The sequence below is a fragment of the Pseudoliparis swirei genome, chromosome 15, assembly GCF_029220125.1.
Source record: "Pseudoliparis swirei isolate HS2019 ecotype Mariana Trench chromosome 15, NWPU_hadal_v1, whole genome shotgun sequence".
NCBI lineage: Eukaryota > Metazoa > Chordata > Actinopteri > Perciformes > Liparidae > Pseudoliparis > Pseudoliparis swirei.
Window position 1 is genome coordinate 13,461,711 of NC_079402.1, and position 17,075 is coordinate 13,478,785.

The window sequence follows — 17,075 nt, forward strand, 5'->3', positions numbered from 1 at the left end:
ACTCGTCTTTGCCTTTCCACACCTGGCAGGCTTCATTTGACCAGGGCGAAAGAGGTCACGTGTTAGTAGGCTATATACTTTTTCTGGTCAACTAAAAGGCAACCACTAGGTGGTATCGATCATCATTTTCTAGTTGCTCATTTTTGATCAAACAACAAAAGTGTCTGATACAGATGGACCATATTGTTGTTTGCATTTAATTTTGTGAAATTAAAAAGTGAATGTCAAAGGGAACACATCTCCGTGGCAGACTGAATTTTTCATTACAGAAAGACAAATGAAAAAGGCAACACCCAGATGTTGCTGACACTGAGACAAAGACACGAGTGGGTTGTTGCAGCAGCTTTAGGAACACATGTTGCTCTTTGTGGCAGGCTTTGATGGCAGACCTGTAACCTCTAGGCTAGTGTGCAAATGACAGACATATGAATACTGTAACTGACTCTTTCCCTGTCTTTGGCCAACACTTAAATAAACTTGGCATCCTCAGATATTCACAATACACGCATAGAGTATCATTGCAGGAGAACATTAAATAACCTTAAAAAGAAGAAGTGTATATCGTAGCTTAAGTAGCCTATGAAAGTATGGAAATAAAAAGAAATTCCTTAATAAGTATCCAACAACATAATGCGGTTCCTGGTTCACGGTTAGTTCTTTATACAACGGTTCATCCGGCAATGGAAAACTACAGACAATGCAGATTTTAAGAAAATTGTTTTAAGAATATGCTTACAGTTGTTGTTTTAATTTATTTATTATTTAACATCCTATCGCATGTTTTTTTCATTCTCGATTCATTAAACGTCTCCAAATAAATGCGACTAAACGCAATTCGCTCGGGTTTAGTTGACAGCCTCGTTCCATAGTCCCAATATTCCATAGTTTATATATATGATAAATACATGTGTATATATATATATATGTATATCTATAGGTTTGATTTTATTTCCGTGAGACTGTATGAAGTGCGCTTTAATCTCCTCCCACCTGCCTGGTGAGGTTGCGCGCTCCCGGTGAGTTTTATAGCAACTGTTGCCCAGTGAGGCAGCGCCATAGTCACCGTAGCCCTGGCGACTGTAACCCACCAACAACAACCTCTCGCTCCATCATTACCACCTCCTCCACCATCCTCATCTTCATCAACCAGTCCTCAGCTCAGGTTTGAATACTATCATTTTTTTTTTTTACTATTTTTTAACCCCAAGCTCTGAATCGGCCTTTGCTCGCTTTGGAAGGGATAATTGTGCGAAGGGGATATTGATGCTGTGGTGAGTGTTTTGTCTGCGGCTGAATGAAGGGCTCGGCGGATAGCCGGGGTAGTTTGCTAGCGAGGGTGTTTCTTTGTGACGTGGTAGCCCGCTTGCTAACGTTGCCTGTAGATACCCACAGCTGTGAGAGATCCTGGTGGCAATCTGTACAGCAGCGACGTCCTCTCGAGGGGTGCCTCGCGTCTAAAACCCACCGACACGTCAGGCGGTGTGGGAGAAAACGGGTTTCCGCGTAACTTGGGTGCTTAAACTTCAGCATGCTGGGAGGTAGCATCGGTCTGGAGGCTAGCCGCTGATGCTAGCTGGTCAGCTGGAGCAGGAGCAGGTGTCTGTTGTTGCTAGGTTGCTAACGCCAGCGTTGCCTCTTTACGATGCCTGTGCCGTTCTTGGCTAATGTTCCGGGCATATTGTAAGTGTGTGTCGGGTGGTTGATATCTCGTTGGTCATGCACAATCGATAACGTCGATCAGCAGTGGAAAGTGCAGTGAGCTAGCTTTTCCATACACTAACTGCTTTTGACAATAGCTAAGCCATTACTTTCCCTTTTGTCTTAGGGAGCAGGGTAGCTCCGCTAGCTCTCCATCTGCCCTCTTTGTGGCATCGGATGGCTGTGATGAGTTTTTTTTTATTGTTTTTTTTTTGCCGTGGTCAGCTTTGAGAAAAATCACCTGCACCCGATTTAACATTAAAATATCTCAATGTTAGTAACATCCCCCCCTCTCTCTTTTTTTTCTTCCTCTTCTCCCAATCGTTTCGTTATTTAGTATTTTACATTCTGCACTGCAAACGTCAATATGTATCCACCCCTGCTGCATGTATAATTATTAATTGATACTTCAACTATTACATATTTTTATTTTATTTTCTTACGTGTGTGCATGCTTTTCTCTGGGTGCGCTCAAAAAAGGGGACAGAGAAGGAGTGACGGTGTCCAGGGAGATCCAGGTCTTTAGTTCATCTTAATAACGACCGATTGAGTTGAAACTTCTTTCGACATTTAAATTTGTTTTATTTCAAAACGATATGTATTTTGCCGATAAAGGAATAGTAAACATGCACTTTAAGGTTGCTCAATCCTACGGGTGATTCTTGCATCACAATTATTTCGGGGTCCGTTGGGTCTCCTCTGCAGCTGCGACCTGTGATTCCTGTTAAGGTAGAGCTTGGGTGTGTCAGTGGAGAGGTGGGACAGGTGGGACAGGTGCACCTCTGGTAGTGATGGGACTACTGGCCATCTAGGCTTGTCTGTATGTGTCCGCCACACGCAGTAAATTAATATTGTAATACAGTAAAAAATTAGATTTTTGGGTATTCATTTTTATATATATATATATATAGTATGAATCAAAGTACTACTCATGCAGCCTGACAGAGTCAGAGCACTTCAAACCAATTCGATCAAATTACAAATCGCACAATTATTATTGTTTTGCTTTCTGCAGGTGAGGCCTAAAATAATGTAAATATATTGATTTGTTGGCACATCTAACCCAAAATAGGTCATGCACAGACACCTCTTCCAACACAGAAGACAGGATGTTGGGAACTGCTAGTGATCATATCATATTACCACTTACCTGTAATCCGGCAGCGCAGAAATAGTACCATGCCACCTGCTGCCTGGATCCTGTTACATTTCCAATCACTTAAAGAGGGACTGATTAATTCAATTATTCAGTCATCCATTTTCATGGCTTGGCAGAATACAGCATGTTTGGTTTGTTTTTCCCCCCAGCCTGCCCGCAATAATGTATATTGTTGATGAAAGAGGAGACTTAAAGGCCCTTGTTTTTTCCCCTTTCTAACCCCACACATCAATAACAGGGTACATTTACACTCGCTGTCATGATGCTTCCCAATATGTTGACATTTCAGTTTCCCGTGTTCCTGTGGTGAAATAAAAACGGATTATATACGTTGAACACGATTACTTTTTTATTGTCACAACCGTCGGTGTCCCCGTATATTGATGCAATGTTTCATATATCAACATCAGCGCAAGCCGTGACAATAAAGATCACCCCCGGTTTTCTTTGCAATCTTAAAACTCAACTCTTAAGCAAACACAGCACTTTGCATACCTCCCCCTTTGTGTGTGTGTGTGTGTGTGAACCAGATCTATATTTCTCTACTTGGTCCGCCAGACGCCACCGTATCATACATGATCATTAGCGAGGCAAATACGGCTCTGTATATATTCTGATAGCGGCGACTGTGAACTTTGCACTTTTCCATATTTGTTGCTTGTCATGTTAGTGAGAGAAATTGAGGGGAGAAAATGCAGGGCAAAATGTTGCCCTCCTTGGTGGCTTTTGTTCCTCTGTGTCTTTGTAGGGCTTGCACTTGCTCAGTGGAGCACAGCATTTAAGTGGGCCACAAGGGAGTGCCTGAATGGTGAGGCAGGAGGTGTGTGTGTGTGTGTTTATGGAGGGGGTTGGGGTGAGGCAACAAGAGTGTGTTGTGATGCAGGGGCTCTCATTTGGTGGGCTCAGTTGGGGCCATGTTCTTTGGCTTTCAAACTGCACGGCAGAGTATTATAAGTCCAGATTGTCCTCTCCGCACATGTCCTTCTTTAGCTTGTGCTTCCAGGAAGCTGAATGCTACAGTTTTGCATCATTTCGGGTGGCCTGCAGCGAACGGCTTGCCTGTGTGTGTCACTTTTTAGGGAATTTATGTCATAAATGTCTTGTCTAAATCACAGAATATGAATATTTGACTGGGATAGTAAGTTATTTTTCCAAGAACCAGACTGCAGCCTGTCTAGCAACAGCCCGCTGACATGTCTGACAGTGATAGTTTATCCTCGCATCCCCCTCCCCGAGGTGTTGAAAATAGTCATGCTGGAAGCAGATGGCTTTGCGTTAATGAATCTCATTGCTTCTGTTTATTTAAAGGAAATAGACTTCCTCCTCACACACTCAGTGCACCAGGTACAATTGACTCGGCTTCACAGTCCAACTTTGAGGTTGGTCACCCCGATGCAGATACAGTGAAACCCTTCTTCCCATGAAAAAGACCAGGATAATATGAAAGGTAAGGGGCAGGCAGTCTCAGGTGAGATTCAAAGCTGTAGGGACACCTGGCTTAATTAACCAAGGGAGGCTTGTTTTTGGAAACTGTGATGGGGAGGAGGTGGCTTTCCCCCGCAAGGGGTGATGGTAGCCAGCCATACTATTATTAACTCATAAACACAGGTTCACCACCAGTGTCTCTTCACACTGTTGTCCTTATCTTTTCAGAATAGCTGATTTTAGCCTCGCTTACAGGAAGCGATGTCGACATGGTCGTTGATCTCTGATGCACAAGACAGCCACACAGCTCTTTCATTAATAGTAATGACACTATCTGATAAAAATAAACAACAACTTTCAAATATGAGATCACTTTCCTGTTCTTTTCTTAGTACTGATCCTGTACTCCTAATCGCAACTAACACTGGACCTGTGCAATTGGGAACTGCCTGTGTAATGAGAAGCATCATCTATTTGGAGTTTGTTAAATATTAACTTGCTTTATGGCTGTGAACATGGAGACGGGGCGATGTGTCACTGATGCATGAGGCGCTCGGTACATTAAGTGCCACACGGCAGAAACAGGTGCGAGGGTACAATTTCTCTTGAGCCGCTTTAGTAGCATTGATTTAAGAAAAGCTGTCCTGTTTTCTGTTGTGTCTCGGGGCATTTTATGTCCCGGGCTAACACGAGAGTGAGGCTAATTGTTTGTTGCAGCCCCATATTTGTAAATCTGCTCTGTTTTAAGGCAGTTCTTCATGCTCGATGCCCTGTGTGCTCTCAATCCCGATGATGCGTCGAGATGACCGTGTTTCTGTTGTTGCCGAGTTGTAAAGTTGCCTTGCCGGTTTAACCGGTAGGTTGAGGGTGTGTGGCCGTTATCTATCGACGGTAACGCCGCGTCTTCTCCGTCTTGTGCAGGCGCCATGCAGACCCCCGAGGCAGGCGCTGACTCCACCTCCACAGTCCCTCTTCAGACCACCGTGCCTGTCCAGCCTACAGGCTCCACCCAGCAGGGGCCTGTCCAGCAACAGGTACATCCAGCCGGTCTGTGTGGGTGTGTTCGTGTCTAAATGTTCCTGCGATGCTGTATGTGCATATGTGTGTGTGGGCGTGCGTGCGTGTGTGTGCATGTCTGTATGTCACAGTAAATATGTGCTTTTGGTCCATTAAATAATTAATTTACAACTTTGCAATTTGTCTTGCCAGGCCCAGACCGTTCAACAGGTCCAGCATGTTTACCCAGCACAGGTGCAGTATGTGGAGGAAAACAGTAGCGTCTACACTAATGGCAACATGTGAGTCACTCTGTTACCCAGTGCCGCTCTTACACCACTCTATAAATATTAGCGCTAAGTCTCCGCAGCCTGTTCCTCCTCCTCTTGAGGCTCCTCAAACCGTCATTCATGTCACAAGCAGATGATGTCGGTGGGAGGGCATTGGGGTTTTTTGTCTTCTTTGACTCGTATGAGGAGTCTGCAGTCGTGTGCTCGATTGTGCTCCGTCACCTGAACATGACCAGAAGTAGGCCTCTTTTAAGTGCCGATGCTACACCAGGGTCCCCTGGGTCTGAGGAATCGGGGTTACGTGGACCCTCGACTGAATCGCCCACGCTGTGTTTGTCCGACTGTGATAACACAGAGACTCACACACAGGGAGACATAAACGCACAGACTGCGTGACCTCGGCTCGTGTCGGAAACGCTTGCATAAGCTAGACTAAGTGCTTAAACATATAAATCAAACGACGGCAAACGGCTGGACACATGGCCTGAGCACCAGGTGTCAACGTAATATGTGAAAGTTAAAAGGCACACTCGCATCACAAACAAAATCCCATGGAAACGTATAAATACAAAACGTTATGGTTCTTTAAAAAAAAAAAGTCCACAAAAATTACATTTTTGGATTGGACGGTTGGTCGCTGACAGTATTTGACTGTTCCTGCACAAACAATATTGTTGTAACTACCACATCAATAGATAAAATAGATGAAAGTAGAAAAAACTGCATTTGAAATAATAACTCTGAAAGATTTGAGTTTAGTTGTGGGCACATTGACTGACTGCTACCCTCTCTTCTGAACAGAAGAACCTACTCGTACTCAGAGCCGCAGCTGTACAGCCAGAACAGTGGCGGGAACTACTTTGACACGCAGAGCAGCTCATCACAAGTGTCCACTGTGGCGACGTCTCATGGCATGACCAACAACGGAGGCGGGGGCAGTGGAGGAATGAGCATGAATCTGGCAGGGGGTCAGGTCATCAGCACCAGCCCTGGGGCTTACATCATGGACAACGCTGCACCCCACCCTGTCAGCCAGACGGCACGCGCCTCCCCGGCCACTGTGAGTCGACATCGCCCGCTCATCGTGTCTCGGCCTCGGAACGTAAATGCTCTGTCTCTGTGCTACTTTATTCATCGATGCACTAGTTGGATCCAAGAGGTGGAACGCCAGTCTCTTGAGCAGAGTTCCATATTTAAACTCAATATGTGTGTCCATGTTCTCCAAATGTCAGTATGTACACATGGCACACGTGGCACATTCTCGAGAAGCAGCTTGCGTGTGCACCTCCTCTATGACTCGTGTCTGGTGTGTTTGTATCCCTGGTGATGATCCTCTGCTGATGTATGGAGAAGAAAGGAGGGGCTAAGACCTGAGACCCGTGTATGAAGGAGAGCATGCCTCCTCTTCCTCATGAGAGTCCTGCATTGGACAAAGTGGCGCATGCGTCACAAGAGCTTTGCCTTTTTGCTCTAATCTAAACGCCCCATGAGCTCTTCTCATATCGTCCACCGTAATAATGCTGTCGGGCAGTAAGGTACCGATGATGCTTGGCGACTGACATTATGAGGATATCAGTCGTGGCAGAGATGAGAACACCCAATAATGACGGTGCAAAGGAGAAATGCTTTTTCCATTTTTATTATTGAATCAAACTGCGAAAGCAAACACCAGCTCATTAGTGTGTAGCCTCAGTGATGCGGCTGTATAAATGGGCCCCTTTGTTAACTTTTGCGACTGTGGGTGTTTTAGGCTTTAAGCTGTTTGTGAAAATGCCGCTACCCAATTAGACATTTTCGAATGAAGCTTTTCAGTAAAACCCTTGAGGTTGACGCGCAGGTGTTCCTAAAAAAAATCTTGGCACACTGCCTCATACTTTTTTGTTTTTATAACGGAGAGACTCATTTTCTCTGCACATGCTGGTTGTTCTAAGTGAAGCCGTGCCGGTGGAATCTGGAAGGGTTGTGTGTCTGCCAACTGCCCTCCATTGAAGTGCTCCGTTGATCACATCGAGCCTCTGTCCCCGCTCCTCAACTCGGCTTAGACTTTCTTTAAATGACAGGTAGTCCTGCTCTGCTTGGGTTTAGTGGTGCTTGCCTTGTGATCCTTTCTAGGTTCTCTTTATTTTTTGCCAGTGGATACGAACGTGTCTGCAGCACCAGCGCTTTTATTTGTCTTGCTTTTGTTTTTATTCCCCCCCCCCCCCCCCTCCTCTCCCCTCTTACATGTTGTTGTCCTGTGCTTCGTGGTTTATCAGATTGAAATGGCGATTGAGACTCTCCAAAAATCTGAGGGTTTATCCAGTCAGAGAAGCTCGCTGCTCAACAGCCATGTAAGTTGCTTTTACGAATGCTTTGCCCTCCCTTTACTTTGACTTCTGCCCGACGACTGCCTCTCTCAGCTCTGAACACGTTTGAGTTTGACTTTCTGTTTTTGTTGCTTTTAGTTGTTCCTATTGTTTAAATGCACTTGCTGCCATAGAATGCTTTTGCAGAGTTGTGCAACATCAGACTGCTCGTCTGAGGTCTTTCCAGACACTTTGCATGGACCCGTGTTTGAATTTCTTTGGTTTAGAAAACTAAGCATGTGTTCCCTTGTAGCTCCAGTGGCTGTTGGACAACTATGAGACAGCAGAGGGCGTAAGTCTACCACGATCCACCCTCTACAATCATTACCTGCGCCACTGTCAGGAGCAGAAACTGGACCCTGTGAACGCAGCCTCTTTTGGTAAACTTATCCGCTCCATCTTCATGGGACTCCGTACAAGGCGCCTAGGGACAAGGTTAGCTTCTTTTTCTTATTTTTTTGGCAACTCAGGATTTTCATCTAACGGCTGTATGCTTGCGTGGCTCTTCTTACTGTTGTCATTCATTGACACCCTGATATTCTGAAAGCCTCATCCGTTCCCCTCTTCTGTCCCTCCCTCCCATCCACGTGAACATTTCTGCACACGTCCCCTTGAGAATCCGTCAACGTGTGTTTTGACTTGCAGAGGGAACTCCAAATACCATTATTATGGTATACGTGTGAAACCCGACTCGCCACTCAATAGGCTCCAAGAAGACATGCAGTATATGGCCCTCAGACAGCAACCTGTTCAGCAAAAACAGAGGTACACAGGCAACGAGGCACACGACAGACCTGCAGCATTTGTCGGGAAACAAGTCGCAGTTTTTCATAGATTCTGGCGTTCTCGCAGGTTCAAGCCGGTGCAGAAGTTTGACGGCTGCTCAGGGGAGACGTACTCAAGTGGAGGCCAGCACCTTCCTGGTGCAGAAGAGCAGACAGTCATTGCACAGAGTCAACACCACCAGCAGTTCCTTGGTCAGCTGCTTTTTCTCTTTTATGTGAATGTCTGTAAAAACCCACAAAACACCTCAAATACACTGAATATTTAGTTTTTACAGATTATTCTAATTCATCCATTTGTTTTATCTCTCCAACAGATGCTTCGCGGGCACTCCCTGACTTTGTAGAGCTGGACCTGGGACCGAGCAATACGGAGAACGTCAGCCCAGAGGATGTGAAAGCTCTCCAGTCCCTTTACAGAGAGCACTGTGAGGTTAGATAAAGGGCTTTTCATATTCACTTCAATGTCTCCACAGCTCCCTTTGGCACATGAGTGTACTTCACGAGGGGAACAGGGGGCCGGGGCCCTCTTCAGTGCTGGAAGAACGCTCAGTAATCCCTTTCAATATTGCAGCATTCGTTGATGCTACAGCATCAATTTGACTAGCCCACGTTTTACGTTTTCTTTTCTCTTATATGTGCATTAATCTGCCAATAACTATTATGCCAGCGATTTACGAGTTTAATCTTATTTAAAATGTCTTTAATGAGAAAAGACAGGTAAGACTGAAAATACTGAACTAAAAGTTTTACACATTTTCAAAACAACACGCTGGATTTAGAGAGTGGAAACTTTGGGAAAGGTCATGTGTGTTTATTCTGACACGGATTTCTAAATGCCAGCAATTGGCATTTTGGAGCAGAATCTGCTCTTCATCTCGTGAAGTGTTCAATCAAATCTCTCCTATCTGAAAAAAGTAGGAATCGGGTCATCCGCAGGTTATGTCCAAGGCTGTCTGCCTTCTTCTCATGATTAAAGAGCCAGTTCACCAACATTTCCCAAAAAACATATTTCCTCACATGATTGGGGTTAATGTGCAGAATTCACTGTTGACAGTTTTCAAATGAACTATTTCTTCTTGTTTTAGAAGGCACTTTCAGTGAAACTATTAATGTGTGTGGTTTATCCTCTGCTTTTGTTTCAGGCCATCCTGGATGTGGTTGTCAACCTCCAGTTCAGTCTAATTGAGAAGTTGTGGCAGACGTTCTGGCGTTATTCTCCCCCTGACTCTGTAGAGGGTGCCACTCTAACAGAAAACAGGTGAGGCCAAGCTCTTAATTTACAAAGTGGATTATTCTTCTCTTCTTTTTTTCTGATAAAGAAAGTGTTTTCCCACAAAGACATATCAGCACGCTTAAATTATTTTTAGGACGTGCTGAAAAATCCAAGGCATTTTTCTGAGTCCGATTTGTTCATTCCTCAGCAGCTTAAGTGAGATTGAAGCGCGGCTTCCCCGTTCACAGCTACTGGAACTGTGCAGGAACGAGACTGTGCTCAAATGGATGAGTACCTGTGACCATCTAATGTACCAGGCCCTTGTGGAGATCCTCATCCCTGATGTCCTGAGACCCATTCCCAGTGAGCCACAGTCAAACACACCTCTCAGCTTGCTTGTTTGCTGTGTCCATGCTGGTAACAGCCCAATCCTAAAGTCACTGTTGTTGTTATTGTTGTTGTTGTCTTCCAGGTGCCTTGACTCAAGCCATTCGCAACTTTGCCAAAAGCCTGGAAGGTTGGCTCAATAATGCCATGAATGCCATTCCACAGAGAATGATCCAGACCAAGGTACCAACAGTTACCTTCTGGGAAAATGCTAGATTTAAAAGTCACCCGTTACCGTTTATAAAATAAATACAAGACACACAAGAGTCACATTTGTCATCACTTTTGAAGGTAACACCTGGGCTTTTTTTTTTTGTGTGCTCTTTCCACAGATTGACGCTGTTAGTGCCTTTGCGCAAACACTGCGCAGATACACATCTCTGAACCACCTGGCTCAGGCGGCACGTGCTGTTCTGCAAAACACGTCACAGATTAACCAGATGCTGAGCGATCTCAACCGTGTTGACTTTGCCAACGTACAGGTCAGCTCTTTGTGTTTGGATGTTCGGTGCTGGTGCCCTGTGCCTTTCCTTCTCTATAATCCACAGTTTTCTTCTTTTTACCGTCACACTACATGTGTGAACATTCAGTTCTTTCTCTTTCGCTGCTGTACAGGAACAGGCATCATGGGTGTGCCAGTGTGAGGAGGGGGTTGTTCAGCACTTGGAGCTGGACTTCAAGGCCACGCTACAGCAGCAAAGCTCTCTGGAGCAGTGGGCAGCTTGGCTGGAGAATGTGGTCACTCAGGTGCTCAAGCCTTACGAGCACCGGCCCAGCTTCCCCAGGGCAGCTCGACAGTTCCTGCTCAAGTGGTCCTTCTACAGGTCTGCGAGCGACGGCAACGCGGCCACACCGAGACGCCCCCCCTGGGAGGCGTAACGCTCCCACGGCGTAACGCTCCCAATGTTTTGTTTCCCGTCTCTGCAGTTCTATGGTGATCAGGGACCTGACCCTTCGCAGCGCTGCCAGCTTTGGGTCCTTCCACCTGATTCGCCTGCTGTACGACGAGTACATGTTTTACCTTGTGGAGCATCGGGTGGCTCAAGCTACAGGAGAGACGCCCATCGGAGTCATGGGGGAGGTATAACAGGAGCATCTCAACACAGTATTACACAGTGCTGTATGACGGATGCATTATACATCGAATGTGAAATGACCTCTCTTTGCTCATCTGTTGATGAAATCATCCCAGAACAGACGTTTTACCTCATTTACAATGTGGCATCTCTCTCTGTTAGAACTGTGTGAGCGCATGTCCCCCACTAACTGTGACGTTTGTCTGTTTTCAGTTCGACAGCCTCACCACGCTGTCCCTCTCTAACATCGACAGAGGTACGTGGCACAATGTACACGGCCGTTCAAAAGTTTGAGGTCATCCAGACAATTTTGTGTCTTCCATGAAAACTCACTTTTATTTATCAAATGAATTGAAAATTGAATAGAAAATATAGTCAAGACATTGACAAGGTTAGAAATAATGATTAATATTTGAAGTATTCAGTTTGTTCTTCAAGCTCAAAGGAAGGCCAGTTGTATAGCTTATATCACCAGCATAACTGTTTTCAGCTGTGCTAACATAATTGCACAAGGGTTTTCTAATCAGACATTAGTCTTCTAAGGCGATTAGCAAACACAATGTACCATTAGAACACTGGAGTGACAGTTGCTGTAAAAGGGCCTCTATACACCGATGGAGATATTTCATTAGAAACCAGACGTTTCCACCTAGAATAGTCATTTACCACATTAACAATGTATAGTGTGTATTTTTGATTAATGTTATCTTTATTGAAAAAACAGTGCTTTTCTTTGAAAGATAAAGACATTTCTAAGTGACCCCAAACTTTTGAACGGTAGTGTATACAGAGCAACGTCGTCTTTCAGTGAGCTCTCGAGTCCGTGCCAGTGTTTTACACGCGGGATGCTTCCTCCTGTCTAGATGAAACCAGCGGGATGGACAGCGACTTAGAAGACGACTTGGAGGAGACCGGGGAGCCTCTGGCGAAGCGAGAAAAGTCTGAGCACGAGGTGATCCAGGTGATCCAGGTCGGGGCCCTCGAGGACGGATCCCACCCTGTCGTGGGGGTCGTCCAGCCAGGCGTCCTCCACTCGCTGCCCCAGCCCCAGCAGGACCACACTGAACACATTCTGACCCCTTCTGCCGCCACTCCCACCATCCGCCACTGCAGCGCCACCGGCAACACCTACGCCTCGGTCTGAGGGTGCGAGGGCGCGGCCGACCGTCGTTCGGCCCGTGTTGCCGACTCACTCCCCACATATCTTTCTCTCTGTAAGTCTCGATGTTTCCGTCTTGTCCACGCGTCGTCTCCGACACGCTCTCCTCTCCATATCTGCAGCTGTCAGTGGGGGGAGTGCTGAGATGATGATACTCTGGCCAAGATGTGCGGTCCGATTGCTTAGATTCTGGATGTGGTGTCGGCCCGTGAAGGTGCGCTCTATCGCAATGCGGCAACGTGGAGGAGGACTAATCTGACCCGTTAAATGTTTTCCTGCCTTGGCATGACTCCAGGCCTCTGTCTGTCGAAACAGACGGGTTTTGTCTTAAAGGGAAAGTCCACTCTTTCAAACTACTGACGTCTCAGAGCTCAAATCCATGTCAGTCCCAGTGGTGGAAAGTCATCGATTTAAGACCTTCACCTTTTGTAAATAGTTTTGCTGTACTTTCAATTGGTGTTACCCAAAAACTCATGGTGCTATCATTGTGTTTTGTTTTGATTTGAGTTCCACTCATCCCTCCTAATTTGAGCATGATTTATGTCCACATGCATTCCAACTGCTGATAAACATTTGGCTGAACAGAAATATTTTGAGTATTTGTATGTAGCTGAAGAAATAAAAGGGAGGGCGTTCTATGTATGCGTGGCATTTGAAAAAGGATCATGGGGCAGTTTTGTCTTTTCTGTTTCGAAATCCATGCGGTCGCCTCCCACTGACGACCACGTCTAGATTTTAGCCACGGAAAAAGAACCCCCCGAAAGAAGTATCTGTGCTGCTATTTGTGTATATAGAAATGAGATTGAGAAGACCAGCTGTACAGAACCACTTCCTCAACGCTAGCTTTGCTGTGCACTCCGTGCATAACGCTCGCCTTTCATCTTTGTAGATGCTCTGTCGTGTCGTTCACATGACCAGCGCAACAATTCACTGGCCGTGTTCCCCTGTGTGCGTGGGTTTTTTTTTTTGTGTGCAGTTTCCGTCGTAACGAAATCTCTTAAGTTGACAAAGGACCAAAAACAAACCAACAAGAGGAAGCTGAGAGGAGAGCGGTCTCCTGCCCCACAGTGCCATGTCGCGGAGCAGAAGGAATGTCAGGGATTTAATGTACCTCGGCTTTATCATAGTGCCTTATCCTTCAATGCAGCGGTCCTTGTCGTCCTGACTGCGCTGCAGAGAGCCCACAGCCGCGCTGCATTGGCCCAGCCACACATTCGGCTTTCTGGTGGCTGGATTTGGGCTGGCTCGTCCGTGTTGAGACCAAGGAAGACAGACACACCTGTGGTTTTCTCTGGATCAGCTCTACGGAGCTTATTACTTCTCTGAATCACGGTCTTTAGCCTTGCTCCTGCCCTCACTCTGCCCTCTTGAGGCGTACTCTTGCATTAGCCTTTGTTATCGGGTGGTGTGTGTGCGTGTGTGTGTTCGAGAGTGTGTGTGAAAGAGAGAGATCATGAATGCATAGGTCTGCACTGTGTTTGTATGTGCATGTGTACGTAAGCCTGTGTGTCTGTGCTTGTGTGTCTGTTTGCTTGTGTGTGTGTGTGTGTGTGTGTTGAAACACATCCATCAGTCACCCTACCTCAAACCAGTGGTGCCAGCCCTTTGACGCGTGCAGCACAGTCACCAAACCTTATTGCACACACACACCACTGTACTGCACAAATCTCAACGCGATAGAGAAAACCTGCATTGCTTTTCTCTCACCTCTGATACATTTCCATTTCAGTTTTAGCCCATAAATGCTTTCGTCCTTTGTTCCCTGTTTAAAGATCGTCTTTGTACAGTGGACCAAAATTCGATATTTTGTGATATTCAAAGAGATATATATAGATATATATATATGTGTATAGTATATATATATAATGATGATACACTGCATATATTTGTTGCTTTATATGTGATTGTTTCTTTTCGTAGCTCTTCTGTAAGTAGTTCATAGACTGTGAGATGGGAAAGACATGGGGACTAACTTCTGATTCATTCGACTACATCTATACTTGAACTGTTCTAACATTCTATGTTGTGGAGATTATTGAGATTAATCCTCTAAATAGGAACAATTTGTGACTAAAATATTTGTTTTTGTTTGTTTCATGCTTGTTTAAATGGTCTGCACGGTTTTTCTGCAGAAGTGTTTATTTATTGATATTTATTGTGTTTTGGTTTAGATGCTCGCTCATTACACCATATTCTAATGGGTGCTGATGATGAATCATGAATTATACCACTGCTTTGGCAGACCTACTGTAAAGGAGGACCAGGAGTTGTTGTTGTTTTTCTTTCAGTGTGTAGGTTTATTAAGGTGGAGAAAAGGGATGGCACTGTATGTTCTGTACTCGCTTGTTGTCGGCTCCATCACTAGTTAATGATTCCTTCTCCAGAGACGAGAGGGCCACAGGATCTGTGTTCTTTGTGCCTAGCAGCAAAGGAGGGAGAGCAAGTACTGCATGTCATTTATGTTTCTGGGTCAGTGGAATCTCACAGATGTTTGGTGAAATCATTTCCATGACACTTTGGGAGAGATCGGAAACGTTAACCCCGAGTCTGCTGGATTGAAACGTCTGGCTTACCAGATCTTGGAATTGAGCGCACACAAATCTGGCTTTTCTATTCTATTGCTTAAGAACAGTTTGAAAAGTCTGCGAGAAAAGGTCAATGAGCTTCAAGTAGCTGGAAGTCGGAGGCCTGCGGCGTTTTGTTTACGTCAGTCCGTGACCATAATGAATTTGCTCTTCGACTTCTGGTATTAAACTGTTGGCAGAACACAGAAAAGGGATGAAAATACCCAAAACAAAAATGAATGCAGCCAAAAACTTGAGCCCTAGTTCATCTCTTTCTCCAGAGCTGCATATCAATCTGCATTCTCATAACTCTGACAAAATGAAGTCTATTCCCAAAAGCTCAATCGGCTGAAAAGAAGTGATGGCGTTTGGCTGGTGTCAATTTTCAGATGTTCTAAATCTGGAAACTGTAACAAGTATGAATGAAAGTTGACGCTTTGTGTCATTTGACCTTCTCTCACTGAATGATTTCATTTCATTTTCTCCCGACATGAATCTCAGCTCCCTCGTCATATAAATCAAGTCCGACATTGTAGATGTAAACTTGTTTTATTTTGTGCCTGAAGTGAAAACGGCTTATACAATGTCTATCTTTAAAATCTTAATTGTGTGCTTTAGGGTCATCAAGTGCTTTCTGGTCTTTCACGCCTACCATCTGCTGCTTGAAATATTTTTTGTTTGTTTCATTTTTGGTCTTTTCATTATATTATACATAGACTTATGTGCCAGACAGTGATTTTTTTTTCTTTCCGCTTTCCGCATCTCAAAATCTGCCCGGTCGTAACCGGGCAGATGCTAATGCTGCCAACACAGTTGTACTTTATTTCTCAGTGTCTTTGGAATTGAGAAGTGAGATTGTTTCTGTAACAGCTGTTTTTTGAAAGGAGCGCATTTCCAACCAGAGGGAGGGAAAGAAAGAAAGACATAAGCTATTCCTTAACTTGTCATAGGAGCGAAAGCTGAAGAGTGGGCGACGTGGCAGCTTCACTGACCCAGAGCAGACTCCAGTGCCTTTAAGTTCCCCCCGGCCAGAGCAGATGGCCGAGGCGACTATTGGGTCTCTGGTGGGTGGTGGTGAGGGAGGTGCTGCCACTGAAGACACCAGCGAAGCATAAATACCTGTCTTCAGACTGGACTACTTATCAGCTGGATGTGACTCCACACACATACTTGTAGTAGTTTACACGTGGTAGATGACCTGCAGACGGCTTTTTATTGTACAGAACTGGTTCATGAACAAGGTGAGTTACTGTAAGTAAAATGCTCTTTTGAATTGTTTTTTTCTCATGATCGTGATTTCTTTTGTCAAATGATATTTTTCTGAATGCTGTGACCCGTTTGAGATTTGTATTTGGATGTTTTCAAGTGCCATTTGACAGTCTAGTGAGTCGTGGCCATCTGTAGCACGCTCTAATGCAAGCACAAGCATTTGGCAGTGGCATTTGGGGAAGTTTTTTTTTTTTTTTTGTGTTCACCTTCGACAAATATGTATATATCAAAATCTGAAAAAAAGGTATATTTATTTGTGTCTTAATTATTTGATTTATTCTTTTGGTGAACATCTTATCAGATTTGTTGGCTGAAGTGCTTTCTTTCTCTTTTTTTGGATAATGTATAATATCTGATATAATATATACAGACATTTCATGTGACTTTCTTTTTGTGTGCAATTAAGTTACTTCTCAAATTGACAAACGAACCAATGCGTGTAGGGTGATTTGTATCGTGTATTTTACATACAAAAAACGAGGACAATTGGGGGACTTTTATATTTATAAAGACATTATCATTTAGTGTGTCGTATTGATGAATATAGAAACTATTAAAGACACATGTAGTTTGGTTTTCTGAATATTTCAGATCTCAGCTCAGGCTAGCTTCTTAGTGTTGTTTTCTTAAAATTTGTGACTCGTCTTTGCAGTAATAAATGTTTTCTTGTTCAAGTCACGTGTCCTCTCATCATTTTGACTCAGATTCC

At 44.7% G+C, this 17,075-nt stretch overlaps 1 protein-coding gene across 2 annotated transcripts; it reads left to right on the forward strand.

Annotated features, from left to right (window-relative positions):
- The first annotated feature begins 1,064 nt into the window (after window positions 1-1,064).
- On the forward strand, window positions 1,065-17,040 carry rfx3 (regulatory factor X, 3 (influences HLA class II expression)). 2 transcript variants are annotated; one of them, XM_056432033.1, is made up of 17 exons: window positions 1,065-1,162; window positions 5,204-5,316; window positions 5,492-5,580; window positions 6,370-6,628; window positions 7,824-7,898; window positions 8,167-8,348; window positions 8,559-8,678; window positions 8,766-8,890; window positions 9,013-9,128; window positions 9,841-9,956; window positions 10,120-10,274; window positions 10,384-10,481; window positions 10,631-10,780; window positions 10,914-11,122; window positions 11,226-11,379; window positions 11,588-11,630; window positions 12,238-17,040. In XM_056432033.1, exons 2-17 carry the CDS (start codon window positions 5,209-5,211, stop codon window positions 12,516-12,518), a joined length of 2,280 nt encoding a protein of 759 aa, XP_056288008.1. In that variant the 5' UTR covers window positions 1,065-1,162; window positions 5,204-5,208; the 3' UTR covers window positions 12,519-17,040. The 2 variants fall into 2 exon arrangements, 1 of the variants encoding a protein (XP_056288008.1); XR_008833846.1 differs by lacking the exons at window positions 10,631-10,780; window positions 10,914-11,122; window positions 11,226-11,379; window positions 11,588-11,630; window positions 12,238-17,040 and having other exon boundaries at window positions 10,160-10,274; window positions 10,384-10,473.
- Window positions 17,041-17,075: the final 35 nt, after the last annotated feature.